We start from the raw sequence: 19,186 nt of genomic DNA, 5'->3' as shown, positions 1-19,186 counted from the left end.
TTTAGTACTGAACTTTTCACTGTGTACCACTCCTAATAAACCACATGTTAATCAAAACTGCTTTGGAAGAAGAACTCGCTAAAATGCTTTAAAAGTTGAACTTGTGGTGAAGTTCTTGTCGTAGGTTATCTTATTGTTTTTTTATATTTTATTTTTATTTTTTTTTATTTTTGAGACTTAACTGTAAACAGATCAGGGTACATGTGGTCCGAACACCGCTCGGTCATTTCCGTCAGATCGTAAAAGAATACACAGTGTTTGGTGATGAGCCTCTGAGGAAATACACCACATATACTACCACAGCAAAGAGATAGGATGTTTAGATTCACTCTATATTTCCTTCCGCCGCCGTACTGTTCTGTGCGAATGAAAGAACATGTTGTCCAAAGTATATTTCCCGAGATTTCTTTCTTGACTTGTCGGAAAATACCGAAAAGGTCCGATTGCGCGCAATCGGTCACAAACCTCATGTCAGTATCTGTATTACTCAGCGTGCACTATCGCCGAAAGAAAGAGATATCCACATCATAATGCTCATATTATAAAAATAAGCAGTTAGCAATAAATCAGTACCGAGAATGACTATATATAACTCTTTGATCAATACCAAAATAATATAACAAAAAGTAGATCTCCGCGGAGATTAGTCTGGTTGCCTGCTTAGTATGCTCCCTCCGTTGCGGAATGCAAGGCAGAGAGCATTCCAAGCAGGGAACCAGACTACGCGGAGCTCTACTTCTATATTTACACCAAAATGTGGGGAAAATAGTCTAAAAATAGACTGGCTCTTGAGCTACAACTTAGAATAAGCCACTTTTTGAGAAATGAAATGCAATTAAATAAAGTGTGCGTGTGCGCGTGTGTATATTCGTGCTTTGAAATTACATTAGGTATAAAAATAAATAATCTTTACAAAATAAATTCGTAGTACTAATCTCACATATCTAATTAATTCATATTTGTTTTCAATGGATTTATATTTTTTATTTAAGAGCTGTTTATTTAGTCAGATCTTTTAATCACATAATTTTTGAAAATACTTTGCTTCAAATACGTATTTTAAACATTAATATAATTAATAAAATAATTTATTACATTTGTTATATATTTATTTATTTTTATACATTAATATTATTTCTTTTGTTTTATATTTGTAACATATATAATTCCATGTTTGCTGGAAAAGACTGAATCAAAGCATTCTGCCTAATAGTGTTGCATATAACTAGTTGTAAAATAGATAATCACTGACGAAAGTGTTTCTGATGGTAGTGACATATTACACAGTAATGAAGGTTACATCTACCTGTTAAATGATGTTTTAAGGAAATTTCAAACTTTCGTCCTAAAAAGTAAAATTGAAAGCTGCATGCATCTAAAGGGACCATTACCAAGGTCCTGTGTACTAGATTCATGGATATAAAACCTACTACATAATTGTTGCATGGTGTCTTAAAGAGAACTGTTTCATGAATATTATGTCTATACTTGGAATATAAAAAGAGAGCAGTGATAATTTAAAATGTTCTAACTTTTAATTATAGCAAATTAATTAAAATACTGTATTGGTTATAAAGTATCATTCTACTGTACCATAAAAAGGTAAAAATACTGTCACCTGTGGGGGGTTATATTTCACTGAGCTCCTAAAAATACCTCTCCATCTCTGCAACTAAAAGCTTGCATTATAAAAATCTGAATGTTCAAAAAGTATGAAAGACATACATGGATACAAACATTCATATGTTGTAAGGTAAAACCACTCAGCAATGGAGTGAAATGTTTACAGACAAATAGACTGGGGGCAATTTTTCCATTCTTAAGGTATTTTTAGTACAAGTCCTTAAAATTATGTAGATGCAGGAATACCAAGAATTATCTCGTCAAATGATGGCAACTGTACTGGTACTCTAAGGAAGGGGATCTCTTCTCCAATGGATCTTTTCCCTGAGTAGCCCAGCCTTAGCCATGAACATTACTTGGGCTGTAAATAAAAATCATTTTCACCCAAAGTGATAAAAAAAAGTATAAACATGTTTATTGCCTTATTATGATGATGTTCATCTAGGACCCAAAAGTCACTGAATATCTTATCATCTCTCTTTTACATCGATTCATTACACTTAGGACCCAACAGTCACTGAATATCTTATCATCTCTCTTTTACATCGATTCATTACACTTAGGACCCAACAGTCACTGAATATCTTATCATCTCTCTTTTACATCGATTCATTGCACTTCATCAGGCATGCCAGTTTTCACAATCATAAATAGTAGATCTATGAGTGCAACTAGCTCCATTTTGATCAAACAAATTAGACTGTTGACATGATATTAAAATTCACCTGTTGCCATAATTTATTTTTATTCTCTTCAACAGTGTTACAAACATACATCTTGCTTAACATTTGTCTGTACTTGATTTCTAGCTGAAAAATATTCGTTGAACAGCAGCATAATTCATTCATTCTGTTCATCATACAAAAGTATAATGCATTTACTAGATATTGTGCCTTAATTTTGCAAGTTTCACAGACAACTATCTTGTAAAAACCTAAAACATCTCTAAGTCCGCCATGCAAAATATAAAATACATTATTCACATAAGTCCTAGTCATGGATTTATCTATTATTGTATTAATTACTTATTTATTCCTGTTAAATAAATGACACATGTCTATCTCAACATTCTCAATTGTAAACGAACTTGAAGAACTATTTATATGATTTCGGCAGTCATGCGATTTCTATAGAAAGAGCACAATAATTTGGAATTCCGAATTCTTGGTTATTCCAAGTTGTAACCCAGCAGCTCCAGGTAGACGAGAAATAATGAAGAAACTCAGTGGCTTTTAAAAAATATCAGTATGGTACTTAAATCATAGATGAGGTAAGGTTATGGTCTGTCTTCTTTACGGTAGCGTATATGTGACTAAATGCACAGACGGTATTAGAAAACTTGTACGGAATCATTGCTCGATGACCGAGACTGACACCAGCTGCATATTCAGCTTTCACTTTTATAAAGTGACTTTAGATTTAGTTGTTGTATGTTTTAATCAGTGTCGTAATGACAATATGTATATCAACTGTTACGCGCCGTTTCTGATACTTTGAAAATAGTCTGTGCAATGGATGTTTTATTTTGTACCTGTGATTGGTAATGGGCAATTCAATACAAGTAGGTGGAGGATGGCACTTTGATTTTGATCATGAAGAAATGGCTAAAAATTATTTTCAGTTAAGTATCCTGCAACATTTAGCAGTGAGTGTGTGAAATAATAACCTACATTTAAAAAAATTCATACCATTTTATCCACAGACTTTTATGCAGTGTGCAGCAATATAGAGTCGGTATGTAGTGAATTTAAACTCCAATGACACTTATTATAGTGAAAGTCACACAGCTCATGTAAGCGCGTTTACTGATATAAATTTAAAAACTAATTCTAGTTTTAAAATTTAATCATAATATAGTTATAACAGAGTTGATTCAATCGTGATTTTGAGGGATCAAATTGTCATAACAGTTATGTCATAACAACAATTCAAAGGAAAATTATCGATCACTATGGACTTTTACTGGCATTTAGGCTTTAGACTAGGTATAAAAAGTTGATATTGGATTGAACTATTACTAGTGTGGGAGGAATTCCAGGTTTTGTCTTCCTATGCTTTGTTTATAAATGACGACGTCATGTCTGTTTATGTTTGTAGTACAACTTCTTCCCAACTGCAGGCAAGTTTCCTCTAACTTCATAGCACAGGACAAAAACTAGTTCAAACAGGATCACCCCACTTGCTTCACTGCCTAAATTGTCGAAGTATCATTGAATTTGCCGTTAAGCATTTTAAGTGGAATTTATACAATAATCTTCAATTTAATTTTGATGGTCAAGGCACAAAATGAAGTGAATGATTGTCATTTAAAGGCATGTGTAATAAAATTCTCCAAAAGAAAACCACTCCAGTGGCCTAGTGGTTAGAGCATCTGCCTCGGATGCGGGAGGTCATGGGTTCGATCCCCGGCCAAATCATACCAAAGACTTACAAAAATGGTATTAACAGCTGCCTTGCTTGGCATTCAGCATTAAGAGGTTAGTGTCAGGACTGGATGGCCTGGTGTCAGTATAATGTGACTGGGTGGAACATCATGCTACAAGTCTGCAGCATGACGCCCCATTGCTAGACATCACTATAAACTGCCACACTGCAGAAATCATAGCGATATGACTGAAAAATTGTTAAAGCTATGTTAAAAATCCAAATCACACACACATCAAAATGAAACCTATAGCTGCAAAAAGTAACTCAGAGTGCTTACATGAGCTATGTGAGTTGTGCTATTCAGTGGCAATGAGAAGTGGATTTTGTATTAAAAAAATTGGAGAAATTGAATATGAGCTGTTTTTCAGCACATAATGTTTCAGGGATTTACACATTTTATAAAAGGCAGCTTACCTGGGTCAAGCTGACTGGAAAATTGAACTTACCCTTGGAAACTTTAAGCTTGCCCCAAATATAACATCCCAACATGAGTAAAACAGCATAAAACATGGTATATTTTAAGGAATTCTCATTATATTTATTGAAACTTTCATCTCCTTTGTATCTTTTTTGCCACCTAAAAACCATATACATGTACCAATAATTAAAGTTATCCAAAATTATGTATGTAAATATACTCATACATGCAGAGTGAGAGTTAGAATGCTGCTATTGTTTCAAGAGCAAAAGCAGAATTTACATGTAATAATAAATAATGGGATTGGTAGAAAAGATTTTTGAAACAACTTCATTTTACTTGCCATGCTCAAGGTATGTTGAAAATGTACATTTTAAGGAGAACCATTAACCTTTTTAGATTTACTGGTATCTCATGATTACATATTTATACTCCACACCCCCCCCCCCCATAAACCTAAGATATTAAGCCAGGAGCTGACTAAAATTGAAATCTTAAAATAGCATTTATTCAGAGTTCCTGGTATTCAGAGATCAGCAGTTTTCTCATCAACAAAAAGGAATATGCAAACATGTTAAAATGCAAAACCATTTTTTTATAGTACCTTAAACTTAACATCAATAGCTTACTAGTGTCTTAGTGCCATGATCTATTATGTGTAAAATACAAAATCAAATTGCCTATTTTAGCTCATATAGATAAAAAGATTGTCCCTGAACATTTAAATGTTTTTTAAGTTAACAAGTTTTAACTTTTCACTTATTATGTACTGTTCATGATACTTGGCTATACAACACCCACCCACCCTGTTAAGCCTATTTATATTACCATTAGCACTTAAGATACACATGACATATTATATAATACTTAGAGAGGTCTGAAGGTTTTGGAAACTTTACTGGGTACCCATTGATCCTAACGATCAGTTACCCTGCTATCCATATAAAGGGAAATTGTATTAAATGTGAACCAGAACTGCTTTGTTGTATGTTCACAGATGCCAACCCCCAAGATAGGTATAATCATAATTATTACTAATATAAGTGGCAATAAAAAGTAATCTGAGCATAAAAAGAGCAGTCTATATATTACATGCCATAATTACAAAAAACTCTATGAAGAATGTATTTTTTTTCACATTTATCTGGATCTGCAGTTAAAAGTTTTGTCCCAAATCGGCTAAATCCATGTGGATTAGTAGTCATTAACAAGATTTTAGACAAGAAAGGAAATTGTTAAATGATGTATGCATAACACTTACTTTAATTAGTCTACATTCATCATTTGTCGTAAAGTCCACAAACAATGACAGTTTTTATTTTGTTTTGTTTTTTAAAGGGGACCTGGTTGTCCATTTTGTTACCTGGGTTATTATCAACGGGCAGGTACCCAAGTACCCGGGTACCAGTTGGTATCTTTAATAATACTTTTTATTTAACCTTAAAACAACTTTATTACGTTGAAGAAAAAGTATGTCCAACCTATTGGTTCTTGCTTATCTGTATCAGAATTCATTCCAACGTGACAATATTTTCGATTATTCAGCAGTATCAGAACCAGATTGTTTGTTTTTCAGTATTTTTAAGGCTACTGGTGGTAGACTAGAGAATATTAATGGGATTATATTTTGTCCATTCTTTGTTTGCCTATCCATTAGGACATACAGTCTAGCCACTACGATAACCCTCTTGAAAATCTTGTTATTGCTATTCCTTCGTAATGGAAAGTCATATTGATAATAACATTGGGTTTTCACCAGAAGACCCTAATCATTAAGGGTTATGCTACCAGACAAAATGCACAACTAAGTCGCCTAAAAATGTTAACTTCACTATTTTGTGTTTGGAACATAAAAACAACTTTGCCCTGTGATTGTTTTAGATGTACATTGAGTGACTAGTGTTTTAGATGTTTCCTCACACTAGCCAGGTATTTCCAGTGTTGTATGTAGCTCAAGGTGAATTGTAGGCATACATAAAGTCATCAGATAGATGGTGTTGATATCAGTTGTGCCAGAAAACAAACTTGTACATAGTTACAGGCATATGTTTTGATAACTTATTGACCATTAACTCTTTCATGAGTAAGTTAGGATCTATGACTGCCTGATTTATGTAAGTTATTATTTGATAATAAAGCCATAAAAACATTGTTTTGAAACTTAAACAATAGTATATAAATACCAATTTGTGTTTTAAGAATAGAATTGGTGATCTGAAGATTTCAACTGCCACACATGCATTATTTTCTTCATAAAATCAGTTTGAAATTGTAAGTGAACCTGTCACAGGGAAATAATGGCAGACATCACTAACTGGGAAGTACTGGTACCACTGTTTTAGCTTGTCTGTTTTTGTTAACAATTGGGCACATATATTAAAGGAAATATTCAACTCATAGAATGCAAAGTCTAAGTATTGTGTTATTGCGGATTTAGAATAAAAATGCAATTATGTTGCTCACAAATGTGGGGGACAATGCTTTGTTGTGGTATTTGAAAAGTGGATTAGGTCCAAGATGTTTTTACTCATTTTTTTGAAAATATTAAAAAAAATGCAGCAAACACAAATACAATTAACCCATGCCTGACGTTACTACACATATGTAGACAAATAATGAAACCATACTTTTGTAATACTATCCATAAACTGTTGTAACAAATCTAGAATGTGAATGGTTACATTAAGAAAACCACTATTTTAAAAAACAGTGCACTCACTTGCTGACTGTTTTGATTCAGTTGGAAAGAAGGGTTCATATCTCAAATGCTTTTTCATGTTCTGAATAATTACAATAATGTGTTATCAGCAAAAATGAAATTGGGATGAAAAGTATGGTATGTAGACAAGTGCATTTTGCTCTTCTGTAAATGTTATGAGGGTTGTTTCAAACAAGTTTAGAAATCTTTTCAACTGCCATTTTATTAACTTTTATAAGGCTAAAAACAAGTCTTGTTTAAGGGTAGTTTATTAGGCATTTTTACTAACTTGCAATTACAATACATAATCATAATCTGCACAAACAAACAGAGGCACATTTACATTCATACACCTTCACATACTTTCATATTCAGATGCATACTTTTCATATTCAGATGCATACACACATTCACATACACACACATTTACATTCATACACATTCAGATAATTTCATATTCAAATACGTACTTTCATACTCAGATGCATACACACATTCACATGCACACACACATATTTACATTCATACACATTCACATACTTTCATATTCAGATGCATACACACATTCACATACACACACACACACATTTACATTCATACACATTCAGATACTTTCATATTCAAATATGTACTTTCATACTCGGATGCATACACACATTCACATGCACACACACATATTTACATTCATACACATACATACTTTCATATTCAGATGCACACACACATATTTACATTCGTACACATACATACTTTCATATTCACATGCACACACACATTTACATTCATACACATACACATACTTTCATATTCAGATGCATACACACATTCACATACACACACACATTTACATTCATACACATTCAGTTACTTTCATATTCAGATACGTACTTTCATACTCAGATGCATACACACATTCACATGCACACACACAATCACATGAAACTGAAATTGCTGAATTAAATTAATGGTTTACATGATCAATCTACATATACATTACACAGGCAGGCCAGAAAATGTTATCAACAGAAACAGATCTAAACCAGTCACATAGATGATGGGTGTAAGGATGACACTTGGACGTACAAGCTTGCAAAAAGTACAATCAAGATAGATACAAATTTTGTTTTGATAGCAATCGATGTGTTCTCTAAATATGCTTTGGAAGATGAGTATGAAATAAAAACAGGGAGATGACATACACTATGCTATCAGAGAAATATTCATAGAGAGGAAACCTGAAAAGATATAATTTAATGAGGATAAAGAATTTCTCAACAAAGTTCAATGAGGTAAAGAGATTTATAACAAAGTTCAGTGAGGTAAAGAGATTTATAACAAAGTTCAGTGAGGTAAAGAGATTTATAACAAAGTTCAATGAGGTAAAGAGATTTACAAGATAGGTTAGGATTTACCAGCAAAGAAAACACTGCATACCTTTCACCTTTTTCAGACAATAATTACAGCATTAGCAGTGAAAAGGTTAAACAGATCCTTAAAAGATGAGAATGTTGAATTATTTCTCATAAAAGAAAAGCAGAAAATGGGCTGACATTCAGCCAAAGCTAAGTTATTGACACAATAACTGATTGAAATGAGCAAGGAAGTAAAAAGATTAAAAGTACATGTATCAATATATTTGGCTATTCAGCTACTGGTACATTTGGTCCTCCAAAATTCTAAATTGTTGAAACTGTCAAATATAAAAAGATATTTGCACAATGATAGCTTCCTAAACTTTTCAAATTAAATATTTAAATTCTGGTTCATATTCTGTAACCCAGTTGTTACAAACTGAAAGTCCCACAGAGGGTATTTTTTATGAACAAGATTTATTTCTACATGACAAAATATATGACATACAAAGTTGGAAAGATTTTAAAGATAATAAGAAGGAAATGTACAAAAGTATGTGCTTATTAATGGATGTGACTAATCATTTAACAGTTCAGAAAAACAGCAGAACAAATTATTTTGTGAAAAGAAATAAATGAAACACAAAAAGAAATAAATGAAACACAACATATACATATAAGTATTACTATAACAGTATTCAAATGAGTTTCTGAAAGATGACATTTTTTACAATGAAACAGTACAGTAGAAAGTGAAGGATTTAAAGCATTGTATGTAATGTTATGAAAAACAGAAATAAGTACATGTACATCCAGGATCATATGTAATGTTATGAAAAACAGAAATAAGTACATGTACATCCAGGATCGTCAAAGTTTAACAAAATCATGACAGACATGAAAATCATGACAATGCGACCACAGCATAGGCATAAGTGACATCACAGAAGAAATTAAAAATTAAAAAAGGTAACATTCATAGAAATGATTTTTATACTAACTTCATCTTGACAAGAGTTGCATGATTGGATTGACACTGCTGGGTAAAAAGAATTTCCATGAAATAAAGATAACACCATTTCTTCCTTTTAACTGCCGAGTGTTAAAACCATCCTCAGCATTCTTCAGTGATAAGAGATATTTTTAAATAAGGTGCTATCATGGACATACTGCATGTCATATTGGCACCATTTATTTAGTAACAAGTAGATATTATAAAAAGTCTTTAGGTGAAACATTCAAGTAGAATAGTGACCACAAGAGTTTCAAGACAGCAGTTGTGGTACAGTAGTCATATTGGACTTAAACAACCACTATTTTCATTTAGGACCAACTTGGCATAATAATTAATTTTGGTGAAAACCCAATATTGAAATAACCAACGACATGGAAGTAGTAGAGATAACAATATTTTCAAGGCAGCCACCATGGCGGCCAAACTTGTTAACAAATGTACATTATCACTTGATACTGATATTGTTACTTTAAACTCATAAAATATTTATATAGATTGTCTGAAAACTGGTACAGTATAGCTTGGTCTTCAGCAAACTTAAAATTTGCCATCTTTTTAAAGTTCAGTCAATTGATTAAAATACAGACTAGGAGTGAAAATGTGTTGATTCTGTTTTAGAAATTATAAGTGTTCTAGACAGGGTTTTGAATATGTTTAAACTGATTTGAACCAGTTGACTGAGAAATTTATCAGTGTTCTAATTTGTGTTCTCATTATGTGTTTGAAACGAGAGCCATTCCTCTGGAATAACCTTGTTTAGAGGCATTAAGATATTTAAACCAGCTTGAACTGGTTGCTGTGTTAGAACATTCTTCTGTATGGGCATGAGAATGCTTCAACCATTTTTAACCTATTTCAGAACAATCAGATATTATATACCAACAGGACATGTTTCGTTTAGTTACAGCAATGTACTGTGCGGCAGCTGTTTGATTTTTATAGGTGAGAACAAGGCCATTATATGTAAAACATATACTATTGTCACTCTTGTATATTTACCTACATTTGTGTGCTTTTCCAAGTGCAAAATATGTTTATGACCTACCAATTGTACTAGTTAATTATAAAATAAGTTTGATTGTAATGTATTTTGTCAAAGAACTTTGCTAATTCATTCCCAAGATAGTTTTGATCTGTTTGATTACAATAATGAGATCAATGAACCTGGTGTTCAAATGAACACTTAAGCAAACTCAGAAAAAAAAAAGAAAGTGAATACTACACAGAGCTTTCTATACATAGTTAAAATACTATCTTTAATTCACACAACTATTTTACATATGAGAATAGACATGTGGAAGTTTAATAAATGAACATTTGTATATCATATATCATGGGTAACTTGTGATTTAAATGTCATGAGGAAAAAAACATGGAGCATTTAATTTCAGGTTCATGCAATAAATGACATTCATCATTTTAGTGAAGATACATCAAGAGTAATTATTCAAAAATATATAGTGAATTGTCTGTTTTATTACAGTATATTATATGTTATATATAAATGTTGCAGAGTAGCTCAGGGTTTTTCCTTGACCCATACTCCTGGGTTTAATAGCATCGGTTTCATATTTTACCCGGAACTGACACATACATTCACTACTATGTGTCATTTTTACTCTCTGGTAATTGATGTAGACATCAACTTGGCTCTAACATTTTGAGATCGGAAGATAGATTGTTTGAGTGGCACTGATTAAGATAATGGGAATATAGAATCTCTTTGTAAAGTAAGATTTTGAATTGCCTGCGATGACTGGAAATTATGAATGGTGAACAGAAGTCAAAGAGAATTGTTTATTTTGCTGTAATATCTGCATCATTTGATCAAATTGTTGATGTAAATTGATTCTGGTTGCACTTGTGACATGTAAGTGAATTGTATCATATTTGATCATTTCCACTGTTACTGTTACGCTATGTACATCATTCTGTATTATTGATTGCACAACATCACATCAAGTCAGATTAATAAATATAAATACAGTTGCTTATGGAATATTTTGTCTTGTTTCTCAGGGATATGTCAGCAGAAGACTGATTCAGACTTTGAGGATGAACTTGAAGACAGCACTTTTTCACCATGACAACTGAATTGAGATAATGAGTGATCATGGCAAATTATGCATATTTCTTTTTTTTTTGAATAATTGAGGAGAGTTCAGTTATGAGTGACTTCAGTGTGAAGCAAGGTTTTGAAACAATTTGAATGACAAAAAGAGTAAAGGAAGTAATTCATTTTGTGAAGATTTGTAACTGTAATGTTTTTCTATTGTGCCTAGTGAATACTGCATTTCACTGTAATGTGCGAAGTTCAAGCTTTCTTTATGGTTTCCTCTGATTATTTTATGTTATAATTGTGTTGTTATGTAACAGAGAAGACTCTTTGATGCAAACTGTGCTTGATAATAACCATAAACTAGTTTAAAAATATGTTTTCTGTGTTGTTCTCAACTCATGGGTTTAAGATTTTTACTCATGGAAATTTTAACCTAAGAATTAATGACCCTTCACTTTCATATCCTGAATGAAACTCCGAAGCTGTTTGTTAGGTACAATGAGATTTCATGTCTGACATACTCTTGTATTAAACAGCTTTGTCATCAGCATAAATGGAAGGATGCTGTCTTTTCCTATGTGCACAGAAAAATGATAAAACAGTTATATTAATTGTAACAATTTTTATTATTTCAGAGTTTGTTTTGGGATGCAATGTGTCTCAGAGGAATTATATTGACCATCATCCTTCTAACAAATGGAACAGATGGTAAATAGAACATACCATTTCACTTGTTTACTTCAGTTATCTTATAGTATCTTTAGAAAAAGAATTTGTCGTTTTCATACAAGGCCATTGACCCAAGAACAAAAATATATAATGAATAACACACACACACACACACACACAGAGACATATATATATATATATATATGTGTGTGTGTGTGTTTGTGTGTATATAATTGGCGTAGAAACATGAGTAAACTCTAACAATGTGCATGGAAATTCCATTCTTTGTGTTTTTATGACGCACATAGATTTGGGCTGGAGTATCACTTATTTACTTTTGATTCGCCTCCAGCTTAATTTCATTACAAATTTATTTTATGTGACTGTGATTGGCATTTGCATGACTATTGTTTAAATCTTCTCAGTCAATGCATGTATGTAAAATAACTGAACTGGACAGAGCTAACATATCTCAGATGTCAGGCATAGGTGTGGATATTTGAATGAAGATTAGATTGTTTTGAGATTATCTTCAATGATTATTAGAGTTAGAGGAAGAGGAAAACAATTTTAGCATGAATGGATTAACATTTGATCCATTATAAATGTTTGTTTGATCTTGTCCATTTTTAAAAAGGATCTCCAGTACTCAACCACAACCAGACCTCCTGCTCCTTTTGCATTCCTTACTGACTGAGGAAATATCATAGAGGTTCTCTACAGGACAAAGCTGTGTTCGACAGTGTAGAGGGGGATCTGTTCCTCCCAGTACCTTGAGGCCTATGGTCTCTGCCTCTAGTTACTGGGTACATTCCCTGAGGTGGTCAATTAAGTCTCCCTAGTTGGATACAGATGTGTCTAAATTGGGTATTACAACTGAAGACTGGGCATGCCTTCCCATTAAAACAATTCAAGCCATTGAACAGAAAGTCCAGCTCCTGATCACCATACCTTCCCATGCTGACTTCTTCTGTGGTACTTTGTTTAGTTTGCGAAGGATGCTCTGAATCCAGACACATTACAACTTGACTTGGAAGCTGTGGCCAAGACAATTCTTGGTATTATGTGTTTGGGTCATGTTTGTGATGTGTTGCATGATGAACTGATTTTAGAGGATGTGAGGATTATTAATGGACTGTATTTGGGGTATTTCTGCATTTATAATAAGACACCCTCCAGTTTGCAATGACTTGTCTTGAGGAAATAGGGAAGACATTGACCTGAAACTAGCCTTACGCAGCTGTTGTTTTTTATTCATTGGGTTGTGTGACTCCTTGCATGTCACATTATTTATAATGTACTTTAGAGATGGTTATGAGGTGTTCAGAGGTGTTATGGTTCAAAAGCATACCCTATTATGTACTCATCTGAGTCACAGTCTGATGATTTTCAAGCAGCAGCAAAAACTCAGATCACTTGTATTTATTTTATGTAAGTCTGACCAAATCAAAATGTTTTGAAATTATGCATTTATTATGAATGCTCAGTAATCTCACAACCAGTCAGCAACTGTATGAAATATTTTTATAAGCCTCATGTTGGGTACTCCTTACCATATTCTTGTATGATGAAGATCGCATGATGCTACACAAGTGGTGTGGTCAAATGAGACAAGAATGTGGCACTTGTGTTTGCATGTGGCCATCAGCTTACACGATTACAGTCATAGCTGTTCCAATATGTATACTAATGTCTTGTACACTATTTATAGAACGGCTTTGCTTAAGCAAAGTTGAAACTTTGATTTTTAATATCAATATAATCCCAAATGCTATAAATGCAGTTTTTGGATAAGAAAGTTGTGTCTTTTATAAGGACATGAAATTCCTTGAGTTTTTACGTTTCTAATATTTTAGAGCAATTTTCCTATAAAAAATTCTCGTTTATGATGGATATCCTGAAACTGGACAATTCATAATGACAATCTTCAAATTGCCTTGAAAGCAAAAGTATGTCTTTGGATCAGTGAAGTTTGTAACTATGTGCAAATATCTAGAAACAGGCAGAGAGGAGAGAGCAAGGGAGAGATTGAGTCAATGGCTGCTGACTGAATGCAAATAGAGTCAGTATACATTTTTTAACATACTGACAAACTATATCGTCTTTGTATGTTGTCTTTATTTCCATCGGTAATGAGAGTTTTGGGTTAAACTTTGTTTCGATGTATTCCCGATATGAACATTTTTTAAGATTTGTAGTCAGTTGATCCATTGTAGTCTGTTCCATTGACCTCAATGCATCATTGTATGAAGAAAACCCCCACTGATTATCACTTCTGAAATAGTTTTTGAGGTGCTTGCTGTTTAGACATACCATTTTACAAAGTTTGAGATCTTGTGCCACGTCAGTCACCTCCCTCACTCACCTCCCTCACAAGTGAGACAGTCCTCTTGTGAGTTCCTTAATCTTCAAATTTATTTTATCTTCAACCTAAACTACTTTAAAATGTGAATAGATGCCTCAGTATAACTGAATGAATTACTCACTGCTGAAAGTATTCAACCTTTAGTACATTCCCTACTTGGAAGCAAAACTTGAATAAAGGTTATTATAATGATCAAAAATCAGTTTGTTTTAAACCATCTATTATTCAGTAATAATAGAAAAGTTTATTGTTTCTTAGTCAAATACATTATGTTGAATTTATTTGCTTTCTGCCTAATACAGGATCACGAATGACAGTACTACCCAAAATAGGACTACAGTTGACAAAGACAGAGGAATGTGAAGGGAAAGACAAGCTATTGTTAACAGAAGATCATTCAGCTACTGAAGACATATTAACTTATGAATGGGTCTATAGCATGAAAAATGTTTTTATCGGTACTCCTAACAAAATATTATGCCAGAAGACATCAGGTGGATTTGAGGTGAACCCATCTTACCATGGCAAAGTTGAATATTGTAATGCATCAGGAATACTTCTTAAAAATGTATCTATGAATGAGTCCGGATATTATAAATTGCAACTCTTGAGAGATAAAATGGAACACAAGGAAAGTCAGATGATATTACTTACAGTTTCAGGTCTGTAAAATATATTTGTCATCCTGCTTGCCTTGCTTACAAGTTAATTGTTTTTCAGATGTGATAAGATTGGGTTAGGAATTATTTAAGTTATCAATAAGCCCATATTATGAAATAATAAGCTTTCCTTTTTGATACAAAGGAAATTTTGTAATGAAAAATTTTGAGTCATAAATGAGTGAATATTTCTCAATCAAATACATTACCTTATCACAGTAACACTGGATTACTCTCTGCTACTTTTAAATCCAGCCCTTCTTGAGAATTAGAAAAACATTTTTCCATCTATATCAAATCAGGTTAAGGGAAGTAACTCTTACAGTTACAATTCTCTTTACACCGTCTAAGTGGCCAAAAGTATCCCAGATGTAACCTTTTTCAACTTTTACTTGCTACTGGAAACTGACTTCCTTGAATAGATCTAACACTTAATTTCATATATCCACGTATCCTTTTATTGGTATAGTAAGTCAAAATGCTATATACTGTGCATGCAACATACATGATTTCCAGTAAATTTATTTGTATTTCTGCTTTTTTCATACTGTTCATTATTATTCTTCTGATGGCAGATGGTAACATGCAGTTGTAACCTTTGAAATTGTTGCACATTATTACATTTAAGTTATTGCACTTTTTAAGTCATTCCTTAATAAGAATTATTATCTCCACAGTTTATGCACTTGCTGTATGCATTTGTTTATATATCTCTTTTCATAACAGAGATGCCAATCAAGTGCGAAAAGTGCGAACGGTTTAAGATTGTGGAGGACAAATACAGGATGTGTCTGGCTTGCACAAAGTACTCATCATCACACATGTAATGTGTGTGCAACATTTTAAAAAGGCAACTATAGGGTTGTGAAAACTGAGTACACTCAAAATCAATGAAGCGGGAAAATTTGAGCCTCCACCCCACTTCAGAATTGTTGATAATTTTGTTGATGTTGAGATGCCACCTCCATGAAGATACCAAAAACAGCACTGGTGGTAACTGTGACTGCAAATACAATCAAACCCATGACAAGTGAATCAAGTCAAGCATTGCAATCATGAACGATTCACATATTACAACACAGTTTATCTTCGAAAATGTTGCAGAGTACATTTCTTTCCCTCACTCGCAGTTTTGAGTGGATAATCATGGTAGAGTTGCTGGACCTTATCCCATGGCAACATTTTGTCTGTCCAGTAAGGTACAGAGCTCTTAATATGTTTCAGTCTGGTGTATCTTCCTCCCAAATACATCAAAACTCACATTCATGTAACAGAGAAGGTTTCAACCAAGACCTTTGTCTCAGTGAGCAAACTGATCATCTTCTTGTCCCTTTCAGTGCAGTGGCCCACCTGTTACACTTTGGCTTTCTTTACATGCACCCTGAACAGGTGCCCCTTCTGATGTAGTGGCATCTGATCTTGGATTGTTTAGATCATCATATTAAGATGTTGACCAAGATGAAACACTCCCTTTTTGATATAAGAACATGTAGTGGCTAGTGGCAGGAACATGCTTAGAAACCCCACAACCATAAATAACAATCTTTCCAGATGTTTGTTGGTTTGGGGAGCATACTTGCTATCAGACTTTATGAAAATCGACAGCCAGTATCAACAGCACATAGACACTGAAAGAGAAGGCTCATAATGTCAACCTTTTGGAAATAAGGTCGTTCTCAATGTCTTCTACACTTGGGTGGAATGTATCCAAGAAAAGACATTCCTGATATGTTGGACATCTAGGTCTTATTGAAGTATCTCTTCAGGCAGGGGGACAGGATGAAACCATTGGACCTTTGCCTCAAGGTATGGAATTATCTTTGTTGGTATTCCTAATATCAGATAAATATTTAAGTCGGTACATTCCAGGCAGACCAGTTGTCCTGACCAACTCATCAAGGAGAGGGCAACAGCTGCATAAAGCATGTTCACTCCATCCATTTCTCTTACATTGAGTCTGCATCCTATGTGGCAGATGGATGCTGGACCTATTGGTGATGAGGTGGAACAGCAAACTGCTCACCTTCATCTCCCCATTTCTGGACCGAGAAGCATGGGTCATAAAAAATGCAGGTCACAGACTGCAATTGGTTCTGATTGCCCCTCTATGATAAGACAAGCCTTAGATAAGTGATCTGCATGTTCTAGTGACAGATGCACCCAAAACAACTGTATCGACTATCCAGCTCAAGCACTTGAGGGACCACAATTCCATTCATGTCTGGAGAGATTCCTCCTAAATGCTTGACTCCTGTCAGGGATGCTCTGAGCAAATAGGAGTTTAGAGCTTCAGTTGTTGACTGGATGACAAGAGCAAGAAAAATCACCTCTCTGACAGCATATGATGGGAAAGGAAGTCTCATTGATGTCAGAAATGTTATACCACTTTCAACCTCCATTTCTCATGTGACTAGCTTCTTTCTCTTTCTCTTCAAAAACAAGATGTTGGCACCTATCACAAGGGATTCTGATTCGTGATACTAGACATATTCAGACGTCATAGAAGATATGATATTGGCTGCACAGCAACATAGACCTTTCTGACTTGCTGTCCAATTTCAATATATCCAGACTATGATCAATTACTCACCTTGTTGTCCAGATGGAATCTCTTCCTGGTCTTGGCATGGGTCAGTTTGTCTAAGTTCAAGCACCTGTCCTCCACTCACTGAAACAGCAAAAATCAAGCAAATCTTGCTTCCTGAGTGAGCTACATGCGCCCTTATTGGAGCTGAACTATGTGCAGTTCCATACCATTGGCTCACTCAATCTAGTGACACAACCTGGCTTGATTTCTGAGAACAGGTTGTTGTCACAAGGCAACCAGACAAATAACTGTTCACTTTCTCTCTCCTGGATCGCCTCACTGAGTGAAGCGAAGCTGCAGGACACCTGCCTTCAGATACTATCTTAGTTACATGGATAATATTGCAGTGGCTATAAATATATCTACCACTTAAGGCAGGAAAACAAGATGTAACCCCACAAGCACTGGCCACTTGGATAAAGGGAGTTATTAAACCAATGTTCTCTGAACTCTCATAGAATCAGGTTTGACTAATGAAGATCTCTGCTCATGAAATACAAGCAATCTTCATGAGCCTCTTCTTCAGATGTAATGTCTAATAGCGACTGTAACACCCAGTCTGTTTTCTACAGTTTCTATTTGTGTGACCCTGTCACACAAGGGAGAGAACTGAATCTTGTCAGCAACGATCCCTCTAAGCTGCACGCGCGCGTGGCCGTGCAGCTGCTCAGACATCTCCATGCAGCTGAATTGTTCTTCGTGCAGCAGATCAAAATTTCCAAATGTTCTATTCAACATTAATGCTCAAGTCACTGTAATGCTTGCACAATGCAGCACACATAGCGCGCACATCTACCATTCACTTAGAGGGAACGTTGCTTGTCAGCCCACTGGTTGCTGCCCAGACAATTACCGTACCCCATTCATGAAAGCACATTTTCAGACCAGGAATGAATTTGCTACTTTTGCTGGAATTGCTTGGAAATGTTTATTGGTAAGATTGTCGCAATAATCAGTGTGGGATCCCACAGGGATTTCCCTCTCATATGTATAAACACCTTGCTTTACTTTTTGATGAACTAGCATTAAGAAAAGTTCATCCTTTCAGTAGAATGATGATAATCTTATTGGTGACACAGATTACCCCTCCTCTTAGCTATTCTACTAAATGTTGATGTGATCAAGTGATATATATTTGACATAGAAAGCAAATTTTTTGTAATTTTTTTTATTTCTAATAATACTTACCAGATCATATTACTAAAATCCATAACACCATTCCCTGCAGTGGGAGCTTGCAGTTAAGTATTTTGCTGAAGCTGGTTACATCCAGGAAACTGGTGGCCACCTTGCAAGTATGAGTTTACCAGTAAG

The 19,186-nt window shown here is 34.2% G+C and overlaps 1 protein-coding gene across 3 annotated transcripts in view; it reads left to right on the top strand.

Moving 5' to 3' along the window:
* Window positions 1-2,800: 2,800 nt before the first annotated feature.
* LOC149793662 (uncharacterized) overlaps window positions 2,801-19,186 on the top strand; it is a 76,865-nt gene continuing 60,479 nt past the window's right edge. For 2 of the 3 annotated variants that reach the window (XM_089967647.1, XM_089967646.1), the window contains exons 1-3: window positions 2,801-2,893; window positions 12,228-12,300; window positions 14,929-15,288. In XM_089967647.1, the coding sequence (XP_089823773.1) occupies window positions 12,246-12,300; window positions 14,929-15,288 (415 nt within the window). In that variant the 5' untranslated portion in view covers window positions 2,801-2,893; window positions 12,228-12,245. The remainder of the gene's footprint in view (window positions 2,894-12,227; window positions 12,301-14,928; window positions 15,289-19,186) is intronic. The other variant, XM_089967648.1, reaches the window with a different exon arrangement.

The sequence above is a fragment of the Sinohyriopsis cumingii genome, chromosome 8, assembly GCF_028554795.1.
Source record: "Sinohyriopsis cumingii isolate HCF-2022 chromosome 8, ASM2855479v2, whole genome shotgun sequence".
In the NCBI taxonomy this organism is placed as follows: Eukaryota; Metazoa; Mollusca; class Bivalvia; order Unionida; family Unionidae; genus Sinohyriopsis; species Sinohyriopsis cumingii.
Note: the sequence above shows the minus strand (reverse complement) of the source record. Positions and strands in the feature narration are given on the sequence as shown.